Raw genomic sequence first — 26374 nt, 5'->3', positions numbered from 1 at the left:
TTTTCTAGGTTTGTACATTCTGATATATTTAAGATGAAAAGCAACCTCAAACTGTTTGCCCTTTAACTATCTACGAATGTAAGCTACATTCTGCAAACATTCTGCAATGTAGGTATTTTGCAATCTAAAAAAATCTCAGCTTGAGAAAGGGGACGAGGTGAATTCCCAGCTCAGGCAGCACAGTAATAAATGTAGTCACCCCTTATTCTGGGAAGTAATAGCACCTTATCCAAGTTTACATGGGCAGTAATTCACTTCAGGAGTTTTGCCATGCTGCTGTATGGAATATTTACTAGCATTGGCCTCAGGTTTATAGACATGTAGAGCAACTGCAAACTTAGCCCCTCTTCAAGAAGCAGTTTGCATATGCAGATATTTATTTTAAATAAAATTTATTTCACCAGAGGTTTTGATGATAATTCTAATGGTGAAATAGTGTTTTGAAGCAGTTATGAGGCTTTTAGATATTTGGGGGGGTGGGGGGGAAAGACCAACAACAACAAACCCAACACTGCTTCTACATAATATTGCTCCAGGCAAAGCCCCCTTTATTCATCTCTGCTCTTCAAGGGTCCCCTCCACCAACAGTCACCAAAACCAAAGTTGAGCTGCAGCTCATCTGCTCCAGCAGAGGCTGGATTAAAATATCAGCAGTGTATGCTTAGCTGGCTGACAAGAGCCAGTAGGGGCTGTAGCTTTAGGATGAGGGCATTGCTCTGTACAACCATAACTTCTATTTAGAAGACCATTTCATTTCACAGTCCCCTCACTTACCCATATGAGATGAAAACACATGCACCAAGAATAGGAAATGGTGATTTTCCAACTCTTCTTCAGAGTAAATTCTTACTTTTTATTGGCAGCCAAGTTAGTTGAAATCAACACAAGCTCACTCTAGACACCAAATTTGAACAAACGCTTCCCATTATGTTAGCTACATGACAGTTCTGACACAAAGTTAAAAAAAAAACCCTCTGAATGCAAAGTGTATGATTTATTGTAAAAAAACCCAAAAGCCCCAACCCTCACTCAAAGTTAACCAAGTGTTCAAAAACCCCACAGAAGTAAGGAGGAGATTGCTGCGTACACAAAATACACAGAGCAAATAAAGCGGAACCTTAGAGACAAGCCAGGTACATTCCTGGAAAGCCAGCCAACTTCCTCTAAGGAGGGCAACACAAGTACTCAGCTAAAGCTGTACTACATTCACACGCTTGTAATAGAGTTAAACACAACAGCCACTGAGCTCACTTGGCAGGTAGGAGAACAGGCACCAACATCTGATTTGTTTAACCTCACCACACACTGCAGGTGCCTGGCTCCTATTCCAAGTCTTACAGTAAGAGCATGGAGTGTTTCCAACAGAAGGATCTGTGCTGTTTCCAATGTCAAAAATCTAAACCCCAAAAGATTTAAAGTTTTCTTTTTTTGGAAATAGTTCTGTATTGGCTTTTCCACAAGCAACACTAACAGATGAAAGCCTGCCACTAATTGACTCCCTCTAACTTCATTTTCTCTAGTGAAGTAACCAACCCTCCATAATAAAGTCTTTTCTTGCAGTTGAGATAAAATAGACTGCACCTCTCAGAAGTCTGGAGGTTTTATTACTTAAGTCCTATTTTCATTAAAATAAAAGCATTATTTTGCACCACTGCAAGTGCTGCAAGACTACATAAAAAGATGCATTATAAAGAAATATTGTCATTTCATGACAAAATTATGGATTTAATAATAAATTTAGTTCCAATGCATGCATTAATTTTTTGTTTAAATGACATTTGTGAAAATGAAATATTGACCAGACACTGTGGCCTTCTGTTAAAAATGTGAGAGTCTTGACAGCAAAGAGGGCGAAAACTAGAAGCCTAAGAAGAAACTTGTTCAAAGATGTATTAAGTGCAGAAAGAGTGCTGGTACAAAGCATAGTTCTGTAAATGAGAAATAAAATCCAAGTGATTTTATAGATCTTCATATTCTAGCAGATACTTAAAAAGACTTCTTGACAGCATCCATCTAAAAATACTTATCCAAACCTTCAGCTTTTAGAAAGGTTATTAGAATAAGACATGCAGTCCTCTTACTTTCCAAAATGTCAAAATTAATTGTGGAATTACCAAAGTTTACCCAGACTTTAGTAAAGCCTTTGACAAACACCGTTTCCCACAGCACTCTCCTGGAGACACTGGCTGCTCATGGCTTGCATTGGCATACTCTTCACTGGGTAAAAAACTGACTGGATGGCCAGACCCAAAGAGCTGTGGTGAATGGAATTAAATCCAATTGGCAGACAATCACAAGTGGTGTTCCCCAGGGCTCAGTATTGGGGCCAGTTCTGTTTAATACCTTTATCAATGATCTGGATGAGGGGATTGAGTGCACCCTCAGCAAGTTTGCAGATGACACCAGGTTGGGTGGGAGGGTGGATCTGCTTGAGGGTAGGAAGTGTCTACAGAGAGATCTGGACAGGCTGGATCAATGGGCTGAGGCCAATTGTATGAGGTTCAACAAGGCCAAGTGCCGGGTCCTGCACTTCGGTCACAGCGACCCCATGCAGTGCTACAGGCTTGGGGAGGAGTGGCTGGAAAGTTGCCCAGCAGAAAAGGAGCTGTGGGTGCTGGTTGACAGTCGGCTGAATATGAGCCAACAGTGTGCCCAGGTGGCCAAGGTGGCCAACAGCATCCTGGCCTGTATCAGAAACGGTGTGGCCAGCATGAGCAGGGAAGCAACTGTTTCCCTGTACTTGGCACTGGTGAGGCTGCACCTGGAATACTGTGTTCAGTTTTGGGCTCCTCGCTACAGGAGAGACATTGAGGTGCTGGAGTGTGTCCAGAGAAGGGCAACCGAGTTGGTGAAGGGCCTGGAGCACAAGTCTTATGAGGAGCGGCTGAGGGAACTGGGGTTGTTTAGTCTGGAGAAAAGGAGGCTGAGGGGAGACCTTATCGCTCTCTACAACTACCTGAAAGGAGGTTGTAGCGAGGTGGGTGCTGGTCTCTTCTGTCAGCTGGCTGGAGATAGGATGAGAGGAAATGGCCTCAAGTTGCAGCAGGGGAGGTTTAGGTTGGATATTAGGAAAAATTTCTTTACTGAGAGGGTTGTCAAACATTGCAACAGGCTGCCCAGGGAAGCGGTTGAATCACCATCCCTGGAGGTATTTAAAAGACGTGTAGACGTGGTGCTTAGGGACCTGGTTTAGTGGTGGGACTTGGCAGTGTTAAGTTTACAGCTGGACTTGGACATCTTAAGGGTCCTTTCCAACATAAATAATTCTATGATTCTAATTCCGCCGTCCTGAGGTTTGTTGAAATATCACAACTTATGTCTACAGTCATGTTGCACAAATAGTTATGGGCAATTTAGAAATACCATGCTTATAGTTTAACAGTGAGTTCGTTTAACAGTGAGTCCATTTAACAAGTTCTTCTGTTAATCAGCATTCTTAGCTATTAATCCAGTCTGGAAAAATATTTCCCTCCTATTTTAAGACGTAACTCAATAAATGCATTTCAAATGGGCAAGACCAGTCCATACAATTTAAGAGAAAGAAAAAAGGTATCATAATAAGCACTTCTACAGTAACTTGAGAAAGTCAATGTCATTTACAGAAAAATTAAACAAGTACGGGCTTAGATATTTCCAAGGAATTGCTTCTCATGTTTGCAAACAAACAAAAAATTCTGTACACCTTAATACAATACTTAGGGGCTCATATCCTTAAGCACTTAAGTTATATAGACTCAGAAAATAAATTCAGGAATTTTCATCTCAGAAATCTGTGACCTTAATTTTAAGATAAACACTGGATTGTTTTAAGTTCTACAGTTCAAAACTCATCTCCAAAGGAATACGGAAGAACCATCAACAGTTCCCAGTCAGATACCTGCCAGATGGAGACTGGCTTAATATAATTGAACTTTTAGACAGGAGTTAATCTCTTTAAGAGCCTGTTCAGTTTAGGAGGCACTTTAATATACAATCATTACAGTAAAAAATGTTCCCAAAGTTTTCCAAGTTGTTTTCTATGCTTGCTGAGACCACAAAAACCGGTCACACCTTTCCAACATGGACTGAATCAGCGCTCTGCAATTAAAGCAAAGGGGAGAGGGGGGAAAAAAAGAAAAAAAAAGTCAAACAGTAACAAAAACTAACAACAGGAAGACCAGAGTTTTGGTTTGCTCTTTAAAGCAAAGTTTGTCAAAAAAGTGATTTTGTTTCAGAAGTAACATCATGACATCACCCACCATGCATGCCTTCTCTGGAAGGGATAGGCAAGATCAGAGTTTGTGCAGGACTCAGCAAGACAGATATCTCCTTCAGAGAATCTCCTTCACATACATTTTTAATGTATGATTTCCCGTTTCCTCATTTTCCATTTTAAAATGCCTATATTGCACAATACATAGCTCTTAAATAAGAGAAAAGCTTTCAGATGAGTTTAAAATCCGAGGTAAAAATGTGAAATATTTTACCTTTTTGTTAACTGAAAAGAAAGTTTAAAGCACCAAGAAGATCCAAAATGAATACTGTGGATCTTCTGTTGACATGTCATCTTACCTCTGCCTTTTCTCAGCAATTCTCAGTATCTCACAGACACTAGTAAATCTCTCAGACAATTCTAGTGTCAAGCCACACTCCTGCAAGAGAGGCAAGGCACGATTTGGGCCGATGGCCTTTGCCAGTAAGAGGGCTACATTTTCCACAGTGATGCAGTCTGGGCAGCTCAGGCTACCATTGCTGACAGCATTCCCATTCTGTGAGCCATGGTGGTGGAAAGCTGTGCTGTGATTTTTTGCAAGATGCAGAAGAAACTTCCATTCTTCTGTGGTCTCTGGAATGGAACCTAGATGTAAAATGAGTTTGTTACATTATTTGTAAGATAAGGATAATTCTAAGCCTACTGTTTTAAATACAACTGTACTTAAAAGGGAAGGTAGCTATTCTGTTTTTCTCTGTGAAAATTTAAGAAAACCAAGCATTATCAACAAGCAAATTGTGTGCAGAAGTGTACTGCCTTGACTGACTCAGTATAAAGAATCAGTGATGAACTACACACGAAGCTTCACAATAGTTCAGTATTTAAGGTTTTGGATTAAGTCAAGAGACAAAGAATTGTTTTGTCCATCTTAGGGCTACTGAGATTTTTCTTCTAAGCTTTGCCATGTGACACAATGCTTTGCTCATCATAACTTTGTGTGTCTGCATGTGTAATGGGGGGAGTTTTGTGCTGTGCAAGGAGGCTTGCTATTCCTCTATCTACAACACCAAGTTTAGCTTTTACTCCCAACTGATAAACAACTCTACATTCTTGAACTTTTAAGCATTTTCTAGCACAACTGATTTCACAAAACACAGTGTGAAGATACAAGAGTGTAACATCCATTTACATGTTTCAAATATGCTGCACTACACACAGTTAAGGCTACCAAAACACTTCAAAAAAAGAAAAGTTCCAACTCAACTTCAGACAAATCAGTATAAAATAAGGGCAGTTCCTATATTACAGAAGTATGTTTACACAGCTTAAGACTCACTAACCATCTTCTCCATTCAACAGGCTCAAATCATCCAAATGAGCAATATTAGTAAAGGCTTCTAGTCTTCTATCCAGCTCCAGACAGAGAAAAAGATATCCAGGCCAAAATCTTGAATAAGAGAGTAAAGATTTCCAGGAATCAAATATTCAATCTAAACTAAAATCAACAACAATTAAATGCTTGTTTAAATATCAGTGAAGACAGAAGCAACTGAATTTCTTGAATGCTAGAAATCACTGCAGAGTGGGCACACAGGGACTACCCTTAACCAAAAGGGGTATTTGGTACACTAAATTGGACACTCATCAATATTCATCCTCAGAACAGGGAAGGTTTTTAAATAAAGCCTGTCCAAGTAAGGAGCAGATGGGTCGTTTTCATTTGTACCTTTTTGGGGTCAGAATACCAGCTAACCAAGTATCAAGAATTATCAAGTTTTCTTCTTACCCATGTGATTTACAGATGTCAGCCATCTTCTCTTTTGTAACAAAATCAGCAGGGAGTTTAATCAAAAGCAGAATAAGTTGGCTGTAGCCCCAAGTAAACAAATGTGATCGTGGCCTAGAAGATGAAAAATTCAGTTTTAAAGCACTAATGATTTTCTTCAGAACATTCTGTTCTCTCTACAAGAAAGGCAGGTATATGAAAAGAGAGAAGAAAAAACAAATGAAACACTGTGTGTAGTCTCAGTAGAGCAATCACTCTGAAAAGCATTACAGATAAAGTTATTTAGTCCTTTGGTTGCTTCTGCTGAACTCCACAACATGCAAAATGCTCCAAGGATTCAGTGACATCCAAACTGTCATACAAAATCTAAGCCAAAATCCTGCAGACCTGTTAAAAGCTTTTTGCTGCACTCAGGACTTTGGGTGAAACCCTACTTTACCTGGGATTTCCTTCCGCATCCACAGTATTTGCTTTTTGTGGTGCATCATGAGAAACTGCCAAGCACAACCAATCCAGCCGTACAGATTCAGGCTGCAGAAGAGATCTAAGGAGAGATGACCTAGAAAACAAAACACAGAAAAAACCTACCAGTTTTAAATATACCAGATATGGAGAAGCAGAGATCGTGTGTGGACAAAAAAAATATTGTAAAATTAAATACGGATAAGCCTAGAATGATTTATGTTTCTAGAAGCTGAGGGGACCACAGAAAACCATCAGGTTTGCAGGTTGGATTCCCACAGGTTTTTTTGTTTTGTTTTTTTAAATGCTTTCTAACCTTGGCATACTGAACTGCAGGCAAAGGAACAAAAATAGTCAGTTCCACTGCAAGTATTATTTAGAAAAACCCTTTTAAAAGTAGCATCTAATCTAACAAAAAACCCAGTCTGAGACCAAATAAAACTGGCAGAATGAATTGGAATCTGATGCTAAAGAATCTGCTAAAAGCAGACAGATACAGAAGCAGTTAAAGTCCCCAAAAGCCAAAACAAAAAAAAAAAACCCACACAGCTACATGAGGAAGAGAACAGACAGATGAAAAAGATTCTATATTCCCTTTACCTTTTATCCTCTGGCTTTGATTTCACCAGACTATCTAAATATGCTAAAAAGTGAGCTGGATCATTCCTGCAAAGCTGTTTGATATCAGAAGGTAAAATATAGGGGTGGAACTTGATCAAGGGCCGAAGAGCTGTTTCCCCAAATTTTTCATAAAGCCTGGAGAAAGAAGATAAACTATCGTCAGTACCACACAGCAAAATTATTATTTTTCCAAGTTCTCTTGCAAGTTCAAGATAGTACTGAAAGGTGATGTCTTTAAAAGATTCCCAGAAAGCTTCATGAAACGTTAAGTGAACCAATTCCTGCTAGCAAGTTAACAACACTGAAGAAGAGGAAGAAAAAAAGGACTTGGCTACAAACCTTTGAGCATGTACCAGTAACAGTGGGCTATCATCCCAAGGCCCCAGGTCATGCAGCTGTTTCAGTATTTTCAACATATCTTCATTTTCCATCGCTAAAGCCACTGGACTATGACAAGTTAGTTCTGAAATAAATCAGCACACAAGATATGAGTTACAAGATATGGGCAAGTTTTTTTTTCTTAACACACACAGCTCGTGTTAAGTGTAAGGACAAAAGTTATCACTACTTTCATGGAACTCTCTAGCTAAGAGTACGAACAAGTGAACAGATCCTACTTGTTTATTTCATAGAAATCAACACCACTAATCTGCACTTACAGCAAATTACAGCAATGAAATGACACAATTAAGGCATGGAATAATATTCTTGATATATTTTCCTTTTCTTTAGACTTATGAGTAGGTAATTTTTCTCTGATGTGAAAAAAGCACACTGCAGGACATATGGCTTGCTGAATATAATGCAGATCTGCATCAGTTTTCATATATTACAGTTTGCTTCTATTAACAAATAAAAACTTCAGCTTGGACACTGACTTCACAGAATGTAGAATTCAACACGAACCTCAATCCTGATGAAATGTGGGTATTAATCTACAGGCACAAATGCAGTCCAACTAAGGACAAACTGGGAATGCGTACATTACTTTCACTTCTAAGGCTCTCAGAATCCAAATAGCAAACAGATTCCCATGAACCCAAATACCAGATACCAACCCTCAAAGCAAGATTCTGTTGTTTAGCTCTCTGTTGGCACCAAATCAATGCTAAGACTTTAATTCATTCTAAAAAGAAATGCGTAAAGCAGAAGCTGAATGCAGAGAACAGATGAAGTTCTGTTTTCCAATATAATCAGGAAGCTTTGGTTCAATAAGGCTAAAGAGGCAAAAATATTAGAAGGGATTTCTGTGGAAAAAGGAAGTCTGAAGTGATCACAAGCCACTCATTTGCATGGAACCATTTACTCCATTCAGTTTTGTTTCACATTAACCACATTTCTCTACAAATAAAATCTTCTGTTTCCAGTGCACATACTGAAGCCTCTCCCCTAGCTTTTGCCTTGTTTCTATAGACATATGATTCTACTTAAGATGCTTTTGCTCTTTGAAGCACATATAGTTGTTTTTAAATAGATCTGGTATGAAATCAGTGCAGTGTTCAACCAACAAGCTCCATATAAATTAAAAGGTTCAGAATTGCAAAGTGGGGGAAGGGGAGGAACAGTCTCTCCAAGGAGCCAGCTGATCTTCAGAAGTTAGCCTTTGGGGAGAAGACTAACAACCAAACAACCCAAAACTGCAACAAAAACTCCCACACACCAACAATCCTCCCCCTCCTACACTACACCTGCAGAAGGAAAATTTGCAGCCAGAAATGAGAGTGTCTTCAAGCTTTTTTCTTTTTTTCTCCCAAACAGTCTTACTCTCAGTTTACTAGTAATAAAATTTTCATTAGTTACCTTTCAATCCTGCAGTGTATGTTTCCCATACATTAGGACTGGTTGCATACATGGTTATAATATACTGCTTTATTCTCTTTAAATCCAAAAGAAAGAAGTAGCTTCGCATAAACCTACAAGCCAAGGTCCACGAAGCTGCTGGCGGCAGACTTCCATCAGAGCTTTCCTCAGCATCACCATTTCCACAAGAAAATACACGCAGCTCAAAACACAGTGTTGTCAACTCAGTGAGATCTTTCTGAACATCTGGCTCTACAACACACGGAGGAGACACTTGAAAGCCGCAGTCCAAAGGTCCCTTCAGATCAGTACTATTTTCACACTTGATTTTGCTTACACAGGTTTCATCAGTATTTCCCTGTTTAGTGCAGTCTTCCAAGATACTACTCTGTTCTTTGTCTACTGGGTCTCCATCAGTTGGATCCAGTTGTAGGTTTTCCTCCAGGACTGCCCTCTGTTCTTCAGCACTCACAGTCTCACTTTTCTTAGTGGAGGAAGCAGAATGCTCTTTGCTGCCAAACGTTCCTTCTAGATAGACAATCCATTCCTGTAAAACCCTTCTCATGCGCTGTGGTTCTAACAAAACCAGGGGATCCTGGAGTTTGGCTCTGCAGCATGAAAAAAGGAGTATGCTAAGTTGCCTAACAGTTATAAGATGCCACAAGTGAAGAACTATATATGTTTCATGTAACTCAAAGTATACACCTAAACTTGACTAGTCAGTTTTTTTGTAGTTTTGAGTGCATCAAACAGAATTTAGGCTACTTATGCTGTCTACATTTGATATTAGTACATTCTGAGGTCCCCAAGATTTCCTTCAGAATGAATTTTTGTTTGTTAGGTGGTTTGGGGTTTTTTTAAACTATGCTTGTAGTTAGGACAAAAAGATAACACTAGACTACCTAAATAAGCTTTTAGTGGGTTTTGCTTGGTTTTAAATAGGGGAAACAAACCATTGACCAAATTATATCCTTTCAGATCATGTTAACAGACGTGCAGAGCATTACTCTTGCATGTATGTAGTAAAAAAAAAATTTAAAAAAAAAATCAATCATTTTTTACCAAAGCCCAATATATCTATACACTAAGTTTCCCTGCTTACATAGCTTCTGCTGTTGCAGCCTTGAGATCTCTTAGATGGTCCTCCTCTGGAAGCTGGCAGCTCTGTGGTTCTAACCTAGAAAAAGACATTAATTTCAGTCTTATCTGAAGTATTATCTTTAATAATTTAAGGGAGGATTTCCTCAAAAATTTCCTCAAATTTGCAAGGAAACAACATGAATTCCTTTATTAAAAAAATACAAAGCTTTAATTTCTAAAGAAGGAACAGCTCAACAGAAATTATGGATGAATTGGGCATGAAGAGTAACCAATAATACTATTTTTCTAGGCTTCTATAATGGCTTCTACTCCACCTACAGTAGATTTCTGCAGGTACTGAATAAAAATCAGTATCATGCCACTATACGAAAGTTAGTCCAAAATGGTAAATTAGCAAAACATTGGAATATGAAGTAACTTAACTCTGTATTAATTGGACAACCATTAAAGAAGTTCAATGTTTTATAGCTACCATTATTAAAAACAAAAAACCAAAAAACTCCCAAAAACAACACAAAACAAAATCCACAAAACCCCCAAATGCAACCCACACAAACCAAAAACAAAAAGAAAAGTGTTTTTAGGGAGATAAAAGTGTTTACTCCCCACTCAGAAAGGACAGGAAATGAACTGTTGGACTCATGTCCATACCTATAATGAGCATCACAGATAACACTCCATAAGAGTTGCTGAATACACTACATTCTTGCCCTTCAGTCATTACAGCACTGTAGAGACTACATGCTCCACCATCCAAAAGTGCTCAGTGCCCAATCAGCTTCTAGAAAAGGAGTCAGGGCAAACCAGTGAAACCCACCACAGTAATGAAGGCAGCTAGAAAAACCTAATGCTGAGCAACTCGTTCTACTTGAAACAGTAGTTTTTCTTTAGGTTGCTATCCTCAGAACGTTCAGCAAATGCAATTGCTAAGAAAACATTTTATACTCACTCTTTCTCTTCCTGGGGAGATGCTACCAGATTAACAGTCAACTCCTGCAGCTCCTCATCATCCTTTACTTCTTGCCTCCCTCTAGTATCAGGACTTATATGTAGTGTACCAATCTTCTCAGTAGTTTTGCGTACAAAGCTGGAAACGCTAGGAGTCAGAAGTTCAAACATTTAAAATTGGAAATTCAAAACTGAACAAATAAAGCACTTTCTTTCCATTCAAACCATGATTTCAGAAAACTTAATAATCTGAAGAACTCTTGAGAAAAGGATGAGAGCAGCAATGGCCAACAAGAACAAAACTCACTAAGCAGCTGCTCAAAGTTCATACTTCAGTCACGGTCCATACTTTCAGCACAGAATAAAAACCTGAAGTATTTAAGACTTGGGTTTTTTGCTGCTGGAGAAACAGGATCACATACTAACAGTGCTTAGATTTTGACATATATTTGTATGCAAATAAATGCGGATTGGCTACACTGCATTTTAAAGCTTATAAACAGAAAGCATCATTAGGAAATGATGTCTCTCTTGGTCATAAGAAACAGTTTTACAATACTTCAAATTAGTTCTTCAGGTTACAAAGCTCACAAAAAATGTCCTTTTCACATCATCAGTCCCTATCCCTTCAGATATTGTATTCAAAAGAAAGCCCAGTGAACATACCAAACCCCAACTATTTCTACCACTGGCATGAAGAGAACTATGTCATCACGAGTTGAACAGAAAAATCAGCTTCTTGCTTTCTGGCCAAGAACTAGTTTAAGAGCATCAAGAAAAAAAAAAAACAAAAAAACAACCCTTTTACTTGCTTGCCAGAGAACATGGCATCTTTTACTATACCAGGGTATAGCAAAAGTTGAAGGTTGCTGCAGAAGAGAGAAAGGATTCAAATGTAGCAAAACAATTGGATTTTAACATATAGAAGGATTAAAGGTAAACTTTTAAAAAGTAACTGTAAATATGATAGTATTTTATTTAATTATAAATTGAATGTAGTGAATACTTGAAAATTTAGTCCTCATTACTAGTAATAACTGTTTCTACTAATAAAGTCCTAAAAACTGATTATGGTTTAGAAAAAATTCAAAACATTGCATGTACTTCTGAAGGCTATTCTGAGATCCTCACACTATCGATATCAGCTACAATATTTTGTTGCAGGACACGATTCACATACCTAAGTAACCAAGGGATGGCTACGCAATTTTTCAGACCATCATTAAGGGCCAGCAACATTTTAGCTAAGGAACTAACATACATAAGGGTTTTTTTCAAGTTTAAGTTATGTATTTAACACCATCTCGTTTATATTTGTGGTCCCCCCCCAGCTTTTTAAAGCGACTTTTAAAATAGAAATTTATTTTCCATGTAAAACAGACACTACCATATTTACTTGCACCAGTTACAAGCTACCATTATTCCAAAAACACTTTGGGAATTTATTAGATTCACTGAAAGGTGTGTGCAGGATGATGGCAGACCACGTGGTATACTTTGCAAGTGTGTTTTAGCAGTATCTAGCATGCTTTGAATATTTTAATGTTTGTCCCCAAGCAACATAGGAAGCCTTCACTCATTGTTCAGAAACCTAAGTACCAGGAAATAAAAATCCCCAAACAATATTCACTAAGTTTGCTTTGAATACAAACCACAACCACAGTTCAGAGGGTAATGTTAAACATTCTTAGCCATTTAAAAACTGAGGTTGAAATCTTGGCTCCACTGAACTTAACAGCAGCTCTTTGTATCTTCATTAGAGTCAAGATGGAAGCTTTAAATTGTCTAGCAAACTTGACTGCATCTCCGGTGTTTCAGTTCAGATGTTACATTTTTGCAGAACAGAGTATGAACTAAACCAGACAATGCTACAAATTCAGAGGACAGAAAAAAAGGGAAAGATGTAATGGATGAGTGAACCTGCTGGAAGTTTTACCTTTCTTTGACAGCTTGGAGAGAGACGAGAGGAGATGGGGAACGAAATGACAAAGGAATACTGAATGGGAGAAATGTCTCATTCCGGTCAGCCTCAACTGTCACAGATGCATGAGATACATTGTCTAACAAATGGAATTGAAATAAAGAGTCATGAAACACTGGCCCAGCAAAAATGGAACAATGAAACAAACTGAAAGTCACTAATTCATTAACGGACAACTGGCATACAATATTTTCCTACTTAATATTCAAGAATGTGGGGAACCAGAAAAGCGCTACTTGGTTTTCAAGAGCCATTTTATTACTGACTTTGAACCTAGTAGGCCTGCTTTGTTAACAGTCTTTTGGCTCTATAACAAGGCAAGTGATAATCAACAACCGTATGAAAACTATCTTCTAAAAGTAGACTTACAGTCCATTTAGGAGACAAAAATCTTGATTTAATCCACTAACAGTTACTTAAACACCTAGAAAAATTTAAGTATTGTGGCATACATCAATTCACATTGCATGATTTCCTAAAACCTAAGTCACATATGAACATACAGAGACACATAAGCCATGGTTAAGGTATAGAGCACCCTTTTATCTGAATGGACTTAAAAGTACAATTCTGTCCATAGCTCTCTAGCTTTTGGTAAGAATCACAGGAAATACAGAATCACTGACTATTTCACTCTTACATCCCTAACAGTATCTACAATGTGTTTTGATTAAACATTTCCTGGTACAAACACAGACTGTATCTTTGAGTGATGTAAATAAGAAAAAAAGGATCCTTTTAAGTAAGGATGACACTGCATTTTGCAACAGTCAGCACTATCTGCACTGTTGAGAGGAAAAGATAGCTACTCCGTTACAGAAATTCTACCATCAGAATCTGCAGTCTCTCTGGATAGTGCCTAAAGGTCACAACTGATTTTACGATTGCTTGTAAATAAGGCTGCTTTTGTTCATTATGCAGATTAGAAACCTAAAAACTTATGACATCTTACGTAAATGTGAGCAGGGAAACACTAAGTCCATTTCTCTTAAATACCAAATCAAGTACACATGCTTCAAGAAGCATCTAGAACTTCTCTACTTGGAAATAATCAGCAAATTTGCTATCTCTTGTGGAAGAGAGAGAACTTTTCTATCTTCTAACATTCAAAAACTATGTCCCTTCATTTTAGAGTTTTAATATCGGAAATAATACACTTCCTTTCAAGTTTTCTCACTTCCTGTTTTTATGGTGATGTAGGTAAAGAGGCACATGTAACCCGAAGTGCTACAAACAGCATGTAGCTTATTCAGCAGGTCAACACTACTGACAAGTAGGGGAGTAAATACTAATTTCTCTACTCTCTCTCCCCACTGTGGTTTTCCCCCAACAAAGCATCCAAATTCTCTCCATCCTCAACTGGCATCTACTCTCTGCAAAAGCTAAAAAGCAGCCTTTTTACTGGAAAGCCTCTCTACCATACCTGGAACTAAGCCAGCTCCTCATCATCCCTGGTTTCTGCATCCCCTCCCAATCCCAACCAGAGCAGATAACAAGACACCATTATTGTCTCACTCTAGCTTTCAACTAGTGACAGGTACTTGTTAGGAAATAACAAAAGCTCCCTGGATGGTCTAAATGTTAGTTACTAACAATTCTATCATCCGTACGCTAATGTATACACGTGTAAGTGGTGATCCCCTGTACAAATGGAACTCTGCAAGAAAGTTAAGAACACTTGTCATAAGCCTACTGTTTTCCCTGAAAAAATATAAAGCCAGAGCCAAGATTAAGAAATTCTTTCCTGGAAAAAATATTACTGGAAGGATAGTGGCAGCAAACAAATCTCATTTGAAGCTCAATTAACACTGGTATAGTCAGCTGAGAGAATCACAGTATTAATGCTGAATTGCACATGGAGGGGTCGGGGGGAAAATTGAGTGAAGTCCTAGCTTGGTAAAAGCCCTCTGGACCTTTTGTTTCGTTTCTCTGGGTTTTTGTTTGCTTTTAAGCTTGGATATCTGGGGAGCCAGCATTTTACCCCAATGTTTCAGGACGGAGTTTGAGTGGAAGGTGGGGTGACTGTGTTCCCATTGATCAAATTAGAGGATTTAATCATGAATAACTGGATAGTGGAAAATAAGAGCACAGAGCCAACCCAACTGAATTCTTGTAGAATAAATAGAAATTGCATCCAAATAATGTATTTTCATTAAGAAACATTACCAAGTTCTACTTGCTCATCTTCCTGGTGTGCAGGAAATTCTTTAAGTCTCTCATCTTCTGAGAATGTTTGACTGTGGAGAGAACATGAATCTTCATCTGACTGACTGCCTCTTCGACTGATAACACGATATATTCCAGAGTCTAAGACACTGAAGCTTTCCTGTCAGACAAGGGAGAGGAGTTAGATGTTGAGTGGTACTTCCTTGTTAAACTTCCTGTAATTAACTCAAATAACCATACCCACACAAATAACCTCACAGCACTTCATATTTCACTGTCTGGAAAAACCCTACAGGACAGCATATTTTTGACATATCCAGAACGGAGGAGTACACAGATGCCAATAAGCATGCAGTCCAGTGACTTTATAAAGATGTGTAAGCTGCAACTGCTTTTAGGAAAGCAGCCTGCGGAACAACAGGTGTACTTAGTACAAGACAAAAAGCATCTCTGCTTTAGTCCTGCATCCGAGACTATCACCCCTTTGTACCTGTGTATCCAGGAGTCCATATTCTTTTTGCTGGTTAACCAGAAAAACACGCAGCTAGCACAATTACAGATGCTGCAAAAGTGTTTAGTTCCAGGACACACGTACATTCTTTTGCTCATGGTTAGTCTATGTAGCTTTCTTGCCCATCTGCTAATGAAGAAAAACTTGTCTACCACACCGAGATGGAATTTACATTACTTTGGTTTTTGAACTTTACTTTTTAAACATTGTTAGAGTGAAAACAGTAACTGATATTATATTAACTATGAAGTATTTCCCCTTTCTTGAAAAGCTGCTGGGAAGGCAAGACAATACCAAGCAGCTGTACGTGTAGAAGAATATTAGCAATATGCTTTGATTTTTTTTTTCCTTAGAGCTTTCTGCTTAAGCTTAGAGTGAGACAATTTTTTAAATAGGGCTAGCATAGTTCTGAGCATTTGGACATTCAGTTTTCACCACATAAAACTAGAGTTACAATCAAGATGACCTTTACTGAAGCATGTTAAGACACTAAACTCAGCTGTGGAGAAAGCCTTCTTCGTATCAATCTTTGTCCACATCTCAACCATTAGCCAGAAAATAATATGGAAAAAAGGCAGAGGTCTGAGAGCTTAAAGAATGCAAGTAGTAGTATTTTATACCTCTCTACCCCACCTAATTTTAGAACATAGCATTATCAGCTATAGTAGGCATGGTAAAAATGAAAGCCTCATCTTCAAAGTGAGCATCAAGGTGATTTTAAGTCATAAAGATAAAATCTGCAGGTAACAGTTTTGGCACTACCAATACACGTACATGCGATGAAATACTGCTCCTTCTACTACTGCATGCAGAATCTAGAGGTTCCAACTTTGAAATTAATTCCTCCAGTTGCATAACGAGATCTGGTTGGGTTGAGGCATCCAGCTGAGACTTCAAGTGCTCCAGCTTGTCTAGAGGCAAATTTTTTCTTGCCTAAAAGTACAGAGTGAAACAGAAGCATTATTATTTCTAAAGCACATGTGAAAAGCAAAAGGTACCATATATGCAGGCTAATTTTCATCCTAAAAGTATAGTCTCAGAGTACTTTTCAAAAACTCCAAGAATACGAATCTCAGAAACCTATGAAACTTAATGGAAGAGGGGGACAGGAAACAGAGTGAAGTTGCATTGCACATTTACAAAGGGGTATTTACTTACTTTGCAAGAAATAACTGAATTTTGGAAGAGACAACAGACCCTGGCAGCAAGGGTCCAGAACCCTCTTCTTATCAGACGCTCTATGCAGCGGTCTACCAGCAGAAGGGAGAGGTGTGCCACTTTTCCATTTGTATGCAGACAGAACAACTCACTTTTGTAAACTGCAATATCCTGAATATCTGCAAAACCAAATGCACAGAAGTATCTAAAGGACTGAAATCATTAGTCAATGTTCCATTCTGTTCCTGAAAGAAGGTGAAAACATATTTTCCCCCTGACTGCAAATGTGTGCAAAAGCCTAATGCACAAGTGGCATAGGGAAAACAAATGCTGAAGAGTGCTAAGCTAGCATCTCACAACTATAAAGCATAGTTAAAGTATCAAAACTTTCCAGAGTTGTATTTCTAGAAAGCATTCAAAGAGTACACTAAAGCTAGTGAAAAGTCCCCTTTTCCTCTGAAGGGGGATGAAAAACTAAAGACTGATAAAGATGAGAAATACATCATTGTTAGCTTTGAAACAGAAGTAAAACATTTGCTAGTAGAAAAACACTTCGACCTTTCAGCAGTTTTCAGATGCAATACCTATACTATATGCAAACACTCCATGACAAAGGCACTGGAAACTTAACACCAAAAGCGGTGGAGAGAAGGGGAAGAAAAAGACTAGCAATGACTAACCATTCTAGGACTATGCCTGTAACCATACACACAAACCCATTTATGAGGGTTCACTCATCTGCCAAATAAGTACATTCCCTGGCTCCAATTTAGACAGGTGTTAGAAAAAACAGGTTTTAAGCTTTCAGCAGCCAATCCTCCTTCACAGGACACCTGACAATAAACCTGAATAAACAGAAATGAGGAAAGGATACTACTGGTTTTACCTCACTAGTACTGCAGGTTACTACCTCTTACTATTTGATTACTGTATTTTAAGATTCACTCCACACCATGTTTTGTTTCTCAAGCATGTTTTCAGAATTATGGAGAGAAGGGTTGGCTGGAGGAGGCAGGGAGAGGGTTAATATTCAAGAATATACTTGGCAGATGACAAGGAATAAGTTTTCTGATCAATGTTCCACAATCCAGCTGCAGAAATTGAGCTTGAAAAGGCTCCATGTTAGGCAAGGACTTCAGAAGTGACAAACATAATAGACAATATTACAAAGCAAAGATTCTTAAAGTTTACCTTTTACTTCACTCCAGAGTAAGACTTGAACACTTTGGGGAAGAAAAATATAAATGCCTCTTTCTGTCCAGGTCATTACACAGTGCTCACTGCAAGCAAAGCAGAGGTTAATGGTGCAACAGTTAATTGTGGTAGTAACTGTAAAATATGCAGGGATAGCATTGGCTTAAGTACAGCAAGAAGCAAGACAGTTGTTTAGCATGATACTTGGAAAATTCTTATGCAAAAAGATGAAGTTGGTAATATAAATTAAGAGAATATACAACTTTTTTATTTTTAAGTCTACTTTATCAACAGGAAGCTATGCTGACAAATACTCACGTCAAATACAGTAGTTTGGGGAAAGATAAAGACTGTGGAGAGCAGCTGGAACTAGTATAATGAGGATCCAGCCTATAAAGTAGAATTATTATCCGTTACAAGCATAACTACAATAATATCACTTTCTTAATGTAGCATTCTTAACCCTGTAAATACAAGCCTGGCTTAAATAAACATAGTCTTACAACAGCAGCATTCATTGTGGTAGTCACACAGACATACCTGCAGAATCAAGGTTTTGGCATTTTTGATAACTACTGGCTTGTGTTATCAGAGGAGAATGTATTAAGATGACAACTAGGATTAATGGTTGACTGCACTAGGAGTTTATTTAATCTTCTCAGCATTAATGCAGTTCTTTTCAGCTAGAAGTCCCAAGTAAATTTATCACTGATAACACTCATGTTTCTACCTGAGAGTAACAACAGGGAGAGGCGGTGAGGACAGCAGCTGCTTGAACTGATGTGTGCTTTGCACTTCCCCATCAAAGTTCACCTCCCACATCCTTGAGCCAGGTCGAGCACAATATATTAAGGGCTGCTGATTCCCACTGTTTTTTCCAACAGGGAAGAAACATGCTCCAAATTCTCCATCTCTCTCTTTATTACCAATTTTCCAGAACTTCTCTCTAGTGGAAAATAACATACTTGTTAAGGCAGAATTAATAAAGGCTCTAATTAATTTTATGGGGTTTTTTTAAGAATAAAAATACTAAATCCTAGTTGCTGAATTGGTTTTGGTGCCTAAAAAAAAATCTGTAATGAATATTATAAAGCTTGCATAAAGCTTATAAAAGACAGGGTGCAGAAATATTATTTTAAATGAATGCTCAGATCATGAGGGTGGGTTTTTTTCAGCACAACCAGTCAGTCAACCCGGTGATAGGAAGGTGATGGTGCAAACGGTCCCAGAAACCATTTCCAATCACAAGAAAGATGAGATGGTGATCATGAATAGTCACCATGGATTTATGAAGGGGAAATAATAGTCCTCTACAACAGAATGACTGGCTTGATAGATGAGAGGAGAGTAGTGGATATTGTTTATCTTGACTTCAGTAAGGCTTTTGACACTGACCCTGCTAACATCTTCACAGACAAACTGAGGAAGCACAGTCTAGATAAACAGACCGATAAATGCAAAGTCCTGCACTGGGGGAAGAATAACTCCAGGCACCAGTACAGGCCAACTGATTAGAAAACAGCTTTGTAGAGAAGGACCTGAGGGACCTGCTGAACAAGCTGACCACGAGCCAGCAACACCCCTTTTGGCAAAGGCAGCCAACAGCCTCCTGGGCTGCATTAGGAAGAGTGTTGCCAGCAGGTCAAAGGAGATGATCTTTCCCCTCTTCTCAGCACTGGTGAGATGTATCTGGAGTGTTGGGTCCAGTTCCAGGCTCCCCAGTGCAAGAGATACGGGGACATACTGGATCAAGTCCAGTGATGGGCCACAAAGATGACTAAGGGATTGTAGCACGTGTCTTACAAGAAGAGGCTAAGAGAGCTGGGCTGGTCAGTCTGGAACAGAGAAGGCTCAGGGGGAGAACTCATACGATCCCATGTGTATAAAAATCTAATGGGGCAGTAAAGAAAACAGAGCCAGACTACTCTCAGCGGTGCCCAGTGAAAGGACAAGAGGCAATAGGCAAAAATGGAAATACAGGAAATTCCATTGCAACATAAAAGCTCTGTTATTGTGAGGATGTTGAACCACTGGCAAACGTTGCCCAGAGAGCTTGTGGAGTCTCCATCCTTGGGGATGCTCAAAACCTAACTGGACACAATCCCACACAATCTACTCTACCCAGCTCTGCTCTGAGCAGGAAAACTGGACTAGATGATCTCCAGACATCACTTCAGAAACTCTGTGTGACTCTGTAAAGTCCAACATTTTACAAGTAAAATATAACTTGCCTCTCAGTATCACACAAGTAAGTGCGTGTAAGTGAAGATATGAGCAGTCTTCCATCCAAATAATCAAGCTGAACAACCCGAGAATCTACAGTGGTTATAATCTGAACAGGAAACATCACAAAAGTAGCAGCAGCCTACAGTTTGGAAGAAAAAAAAAAGAAAGAAAACACACTGGTCCTCAGTTCAAAGTAAAGACTATTTCATGAAGTTAAAATTGCAAAATCGAGAAAAGACTTATGCTACGAATACACTGCGTAAGACAGAGATGTTCCTTTCTTGTCTCTCCTTTACAAAACAAGGTTTCAATGCTTAAGAGGCATAAAAGTCTAAATCCTGTTTTCCCAAAACCATTATTGAAGGTTTAAGTAAAAAAAAAAAAAAAAAATCATATCCCTGTAGCATCCTGACATTTCTTTATAGAGTGTTTTCTGTAACATTAAGAGAGATTTTTATTCTTGCTTTTGCAAGTTTTGTGCTTTTGTCAGTTCTCTCGATTCTCCCCACAGGTACTTTCAGCCAGCAAACAGTTTTATGGAGACAGACCTGAGGGATTATTTGATACAAAAAAAAAAACTTCCACTGGATTTAGGCAGTTTACATAAACTCACTTTCTATATTACCCTGCAGCAAATTACCCAAATACTATTTATTATACAAATGTCTCAGTTTGCATAGGTGGCAGAACAAAGTCACAGACTCCTTAGGAATAAGACACTACTGGGAACTGCACTCAAATTTTCTAGCAGACAGTCACCATTTTTGACAACTTGGAACCGTTTTCTTTGTTAGGAACGTGACAAAGTGCATTACATGAGAGAGTCAACAGTCCAATTCCTTTAACAGGCATGAGCAGACACATTTAATGGGCCTTGCCCTTCTCCTTCCTTTTCTCTCTCTCTTTCCATAGTTGAATTTTTTGGTCTTTCTTTAAATGCAACATTTTGCTACTTTTAAGTCAATTTTCCATCAAAATCTTTCATGAGGGCTAGAAAGGACCTGGAGGAATACACCTATTTCCAGGTCATGCTCCTTCTTACGAATTAAAAGGAGAAGGAAAGGACCTAGTAATGGTAACGCTTAAAGAACACTCAAGGGCTAGAAATCAGGCTGGTATCATTAACATGCATCTCCTTTGCACAAAATGTAACGGATGTAAGCCTGATGTCCACCTACCACTCATTTTAACTAATCCACATCTTTAAGATGACAGTAGCCAGACAGAGCCAAGCAAAAATCAGACTCTGGGATTGCCCTTTCTCAGGCCAACAGCTGAGCTGAGGACTAAAACACACAGCTGAACCTCTAGCTGGAGTCTAAGGAATCCAACAGGATCAGAAACACCAAGACGCTGGACTTGGATACTTGTAAATTCCAAGAGGATTAAGCTTGGCCAGTTTTTAATTCTGTACATTTGAAAGCATTTTTATGTTGCATTACTAAAATAGCTAAAAGAGGGGGTGAGGGAAGTTCACGGATTAGGATTGCTATTGCTGTCTCAAGAGACTGGTTCTTCATCCCAACAGTCAAAGCTACCAGAACTTCATCAGCTGGCAAGACTTCCTCTGTTCTACTTTATTAAAACAAACAAAAAGATTCCATACATCTTCCCCTGTGAACCTCCTCATCTCAAAGTATGTGACATTTTACCTTCCCTTGTTTTGATGTGTTAATCTTGATAGCTGATACTTTTCCCACATGATCTCCTACAAAAACACGAAGGGCGGCTGTATCCCAACATAGAGCTGTGACTTTTCTACCCTTATGCTCAGAGGAAACGTAAATCCGTTCTGGCTTCCCACGACGTTCCTGATTCAGCTCCCAGACCACTACAAGACCTTGGCTGCAAAAATTAAAAAAGAAAATACAATTTGATAATAAGTCTTCTCATGTTTTATCACTGATAAAGATGCATTATTCCAAAGAAACAGAAAAACTATGCAAAGTAGTACATCTCAGAGCTGGCTGTGTTTGAGGTTGCATGCTTTCAAGAAGTGTCACATTTTTAATTCTGAAGAAGTGTCCTTCCTTGCATTACAATGCATCAGCAGCTTTGTTTGGAAGGGTACTCTCACATTTACTGGAATTGCCAGTGAGGATGCGGAAAAATAAGCATTTAAATGGATCTTAAACAATGTAAGTGGTATTAACTACCAATCTCACTCTGCCAAGTTAATGAAGACACTCCTTTTGATGCTGAAAGGTCTCAGAGACATTTATCATCATAACTTCACATGCATTAACTAGCTCTCCCATAGATGTTCTGTTACAGAAATAATACTTATTCTGGAACAATTATTCCAGAAAAAAAGTTAAGCAAACTGTGCAGAGAATTATTCTGTATGGGCCTCTACCAGCTAATTCCCCAGCCTGCTCCAAGTTCTCAGCAGATGTCCAAGTCTGAAACATAGAAGCTACTTAAAAATATTTATCCAGCATTCAGGTTTGCGAGTACATCACTCACCTGGTGGCAACAGCAACATAGTCTTCATCATGCAAACAACAGGCAACCCGGGAAACGGCACCTTCCTGAAAGCAAGTATGGGAGTAAGTGCAGGTAAAAGCTGTTCTTGTACTGCCTTTACCACTAACTGACTTTTATCTTTAAGACATAAACCAGATTCATGTCAACAGTTGCTACCACTTCACTGTGATGTGGTGGTTTGGGGTTTTTTGTTGTTTGGGTTTTGTTTGCAAACACCGAACTTACTCTAAAAAGATGCAGCTGACAACAACATGACAACATCAAGAGAAATTATTGCAGTTCACTCTCTGACTTGGAAAACAGAGAAAACAGTCTCCTGTCCTCACACCTATGGAAGCTGTTTTGCCAGAACCAAGTGAGACGCTCCCAACCTTAGAAAAAATGGCTGCATTCATGTTATGGTGGGAGCAGCAGTGACTCCCAGGAAAGATCATCTGGCTGTAGAAACAAGAATCCCTGTTCCATGACCTCTTTCAGCAAAAACAAGCCAGCCTATCTTTTCTTTGCTTATCCAGGTAGTTCATAGTTTGGACAGCCAAACATGGGTAGTTACCTACACGTGAATTGCTCTGATTCATATTCAAAGTTTTCTTCTAATTCTTAAATATTCAAGGTGACTTTGTTGCTGCTGTTAAAAGTCGGAATTTGAAAAACAAGAGGTCTGACCCTCTCAAGTAACTTCTTTCACACCTCATGAAATCTATTACACCACACACTCTGGGGATACACTCCAGTATCACAACCTTTTTTAAATGGAGCAGTCCAAAACTTCACTTTATTTGGACAATTCAGCAAGCTGAAAATGGCTGTTGACTCTTAACAAAAATTAACTTGAAACAATGTCTCTTTCCCAATCCTGTTTTCCCTGGAAATTTTTTAATAGAATTCTTTACCCTTACCTTATGAGTGAGAAAGAGTCTTTGCTTCCAACCATCTTTCTGTATAAGGTTCAGTCCTCCTCCTGAACTGCCTAGAGCTAGCCATCTCTTCGACACATCTATACATGTACACTGAAGAAATAAAAATCATAATGCACAACAAGGCTGCTAGTAAGTACTAATAACAATACCTTTTCCTTGCATTATTATATTATTTTTTAAAGGCTTCATTGTTTGCCAGCTCTGTGTACCACTCCGGAAACACTGGCAGCACAGTCATCAAAGATATTAGAAGAGCACTCTCTGTGGTTGGAGCAAACAGTGTAAGACAGCAACCATGTAAGGCTGTATTATTTACCCCACAGCTGCGTTAAGAAAACACACACACAGAGTAATAGGACCCTTTGTTTTCATTACTACTTCTTCCCAAAGTGTTCCCCCCCCATAAGCTAGCATGCACACACCCAAAAAGAATGACATGAATCCTGTGGGTTAATCAGATAATAAACCAAGTAAGGTCATTATTTGAACTTAAAAACAAACCAAAAAAACAACCAAACACCATAAACTCACCTTCAGACGACTAGAATCCAGCCTGAGCGCAGAAAGCAACGGATCCAAACATTCAAACTCTGCCAACACATGGTTGTAAGAGTCCGGAATTATGGGCACAGAGGCCATTGATGTACATGACTAGCGCTACTCACTCATGGGTGCATTACAGCTTCATATTTTAGCTGTACCTGCCAAAAATAAAGTTCTTGATTAGTTCACTTTTTAGTAGTACATCTGTTTTTCTGTTTTTAAAGAAACACCAAACTTCTTCCTGTTCAAATGGTATCAGGTTTCAGTTTGCCAAAAAGGCCCAAGGGCTGCAAAATTAGACCCCTGCTTCATTTACGAGAAGTTTTTGTTGAAGTTCACTTCAGAAAACTTAACCTATCAGAGACCAACTTTAGAAGTATTTAAATTGTAGCTATAAGATATATTTACATCCACCTGTGAAACAAGTTCTGTCTACCTATGCAAAAAGCCTTGTTTCATGGTAAAACGCACTTCCCTCCGTAACACGCACCCTTGACTTGGTGTCAAGGAAAACCCCTCAAGAAAAATTTAGCATTGGCATTTTATGCCTACATCACCTTCTCCTCCAAAACTAAATTTAAGGAATATTATCCTCAACTGATACCAAATTTATAATTACCTGCATTTGTGCATTTTTTGTGTGTGTGTAAACATGTATAAACTATCCTTTCCACAGTACTTCCTTTCCAGCATACAAGATAGGTAAGACAGAGTGAAAACAAAGAACGAAATAGTTACCGAAGCTGCAACCTCATATATTTCTCCTAAACAGCACATACTTTAAAATAATTTCTTCCTGAGGAATTTTTGAAGTTTAGACCTGTATGTTGCTTAAAAAAACCACACTTGCTACACTTCATACTCAAGCCTCCGAATTTCTAAACAATATTTAGCATGCAATCCCATATATTAAAGAACTCCCTCCCAGAAATACCATAATGTGAAACTTTACACTTCCTTACAAGAAAAGCGAACGCTTACTCTCACCAGGCACTCGGAAAAGGGAAGATACGCATTTAGCCAGAGAGACTGAAAGTTATTTCTTCAAAATTCTCAAAAGCGTCTTAAAAAGCTTGTATTATGGGATTTGAGGACGACTCCACCCCAGAGATAAAGACTAGACCATCTCTGATGGCTGAAAAAGGACTGTTTTGTTCTGGATTAGAGTACTTGGTCCAGAAAGACACCCTACTGCCCGTTTCACACAGCCTGCCGTAAGGAAGGTCGCAGACGACCTCCATCGAGCAAAGCCAGCCTGAGATTTTAAATCCTTCCTTGGAACGCTGCTCTCGGAAACCAGCAACCTCCTCCGTGCCCGACCTACCTCTGAGCACACGCTGCCCGTCTGCCAGCCCCCAGCCTGAGAAAAGAGCTACGAGCCCCCCTTGTTTTCTCTCAGATACGCGGAGTAAAGCAAAGTGTCGCCGAAGCTCGGGAGAACCCCGCCAGCTCCTTCAGACGCAGCTGCCCGCGGAAAGCGGGCGGGCAGGGGACGCCTCGGACCCAGCCCCCGAGGGCCGCCGCCGCGCGGACCGCGGCTCCGGACGCCCGCGGGGCGCGGAGGAGCGAGGCCGGCGCCAGAGAACGAAGGCTTCCCGCGCCGTCAGGCCGTGAGGCGCTCCGATAAGCGGCGGCCGGGAACCGGCACGCAGGAAGTCACGGGGACGGCGGCGACTCCCCGGGGCCGAGCCGTTCTCCCTCCCGCAGGCACCCACCCGACCGCCCCGGCGGCGAGAGCCAAGCCCGGAGGCGGCGCAGCCCCCGGCAGGCGTAGAGCCGGGAAGCGGCCGCCGCCCGCACCTTACCCGCGCCCCCCGCTCGGTCGGGTCGGGTCGGGCCGGGTCGGCTCCCTCCCGCCGCCGGCGCCGCCCCCAAACAGCGCGGCACGTGACCCGCCGGAGGGGCGGGGCGGGGCGGTGGCCTGCGACCGGTCCGTGCTGCGTCACGCCGTGCGCGCCCGTGCGGGAGGAAGCTGCGTCACGCGCGCCCGCCTGCCCCGGCCACGTGACGCTGACGCGCGGCGCCCCCTCCCGCCGCGGGCCGTTGCCGAGGGGAGGCCCCTCCCCCGCAGCGCGGTGGCGGCGGGGCCGCCGACCTGGGAGCGGAGCACCGGGCCGCTGGGGCCGATGGCGGGGGACGAGCGGCGCCCGCGTACCGCGGGGCCGGGTGACGGCGGGGGGCTGGGGAGGGGGAGGGGCGGGCGCGGCGGGGAGGGGGGGGGGGGGGCGGTGGCGGCGGCGCTGTTTACCGCCCCGTCACTCCCCCCCTCCGCCCGCTA

The 26374-nt window shown here is 40.2% G+C and overlaps 1 protein-coding gene across 3 annotated transcripts; it reads right to left on the bottom strand.

The window, feature by feature from the left end:
* Positions 1-973: 973 nt before the first annotated feature.
* HPS5 (HPS5 biogenesis of lysosomal organelles complex 2 subunit 2) lies at positions 974-25862 on the bottom strand. Of its 3 annotated transcripts, none has more exons than XR_011328108.1 (24): positions 25812-25862; positions 24085-24254; positions 23533-23643; positions 22613-22677; positions 21799-21991; positions 20148-20285; positions 18651-18862; positions 18239-18310; positions 17918-18006; positions 16727-16905; positions 16343-16501; positions 15058-15217; positions 12847-12970; positions 10912-11058; positions 9964-10038; positions 8862-9469; positions 7401-7524; positions 7041-7196; positions 6418-6537; positions 5979-6092; positions 5533-5639; positions 4552-4837; positions 4239-4380; positions 974-4077 (listed from the first exon to the last, which is right to left on the bottom strand). XR_011328108.1 is itself a non-coding variant. In XM_069803708.1 (23 exons), the coding sequence occupies exons 2-23, from the start codon at positions 24190-24192 to the stop codon at positions 4017-4019; spliced, it is 3408 nt and encodes a 1135-aa protein (XP_069659809.1). In that variant the 5' UTR covers positions 24193-24254; positions 25812-25834; the 3' UTR covers positions 974-4016. The 3 variants fall into 3 exon arrangements, 1 of the variants encoding a protein (XP_069659809.1); XR_011328109.1 differs by lacking the exon at positions 25812-25862 and adding an exon at positions 25421-25635; XM_069803708.1 differs by lacking the exon at positions 4239-4380 and having other exon boundaries at positions 25812-25834.
* Between the last annotated feature and the right edge of the window lie 512 nt (positions 25863-26374).

This window comes from Haliaeetus albicilla, chromosome 16, assembly GCF_947461875.1.
Source record: "Haliaeetus albicilla chromosome 16, bHalAlb1.1, whole genome shotgun sequence".
In the NCBI taxonomy this organism is placed as follows: domain Eukaryota; kingdom Metazoa; phylum Chordata; class Aves; order Accipitriformes; family Accipitridae; genus Haliaeetus; species Haliaeetus albicilla.
The sequence above is the reverse complement of the archived record's forward strand: the minus strand, read 5'-3'. Positions and strand labels throughout refer to the sequence as shown.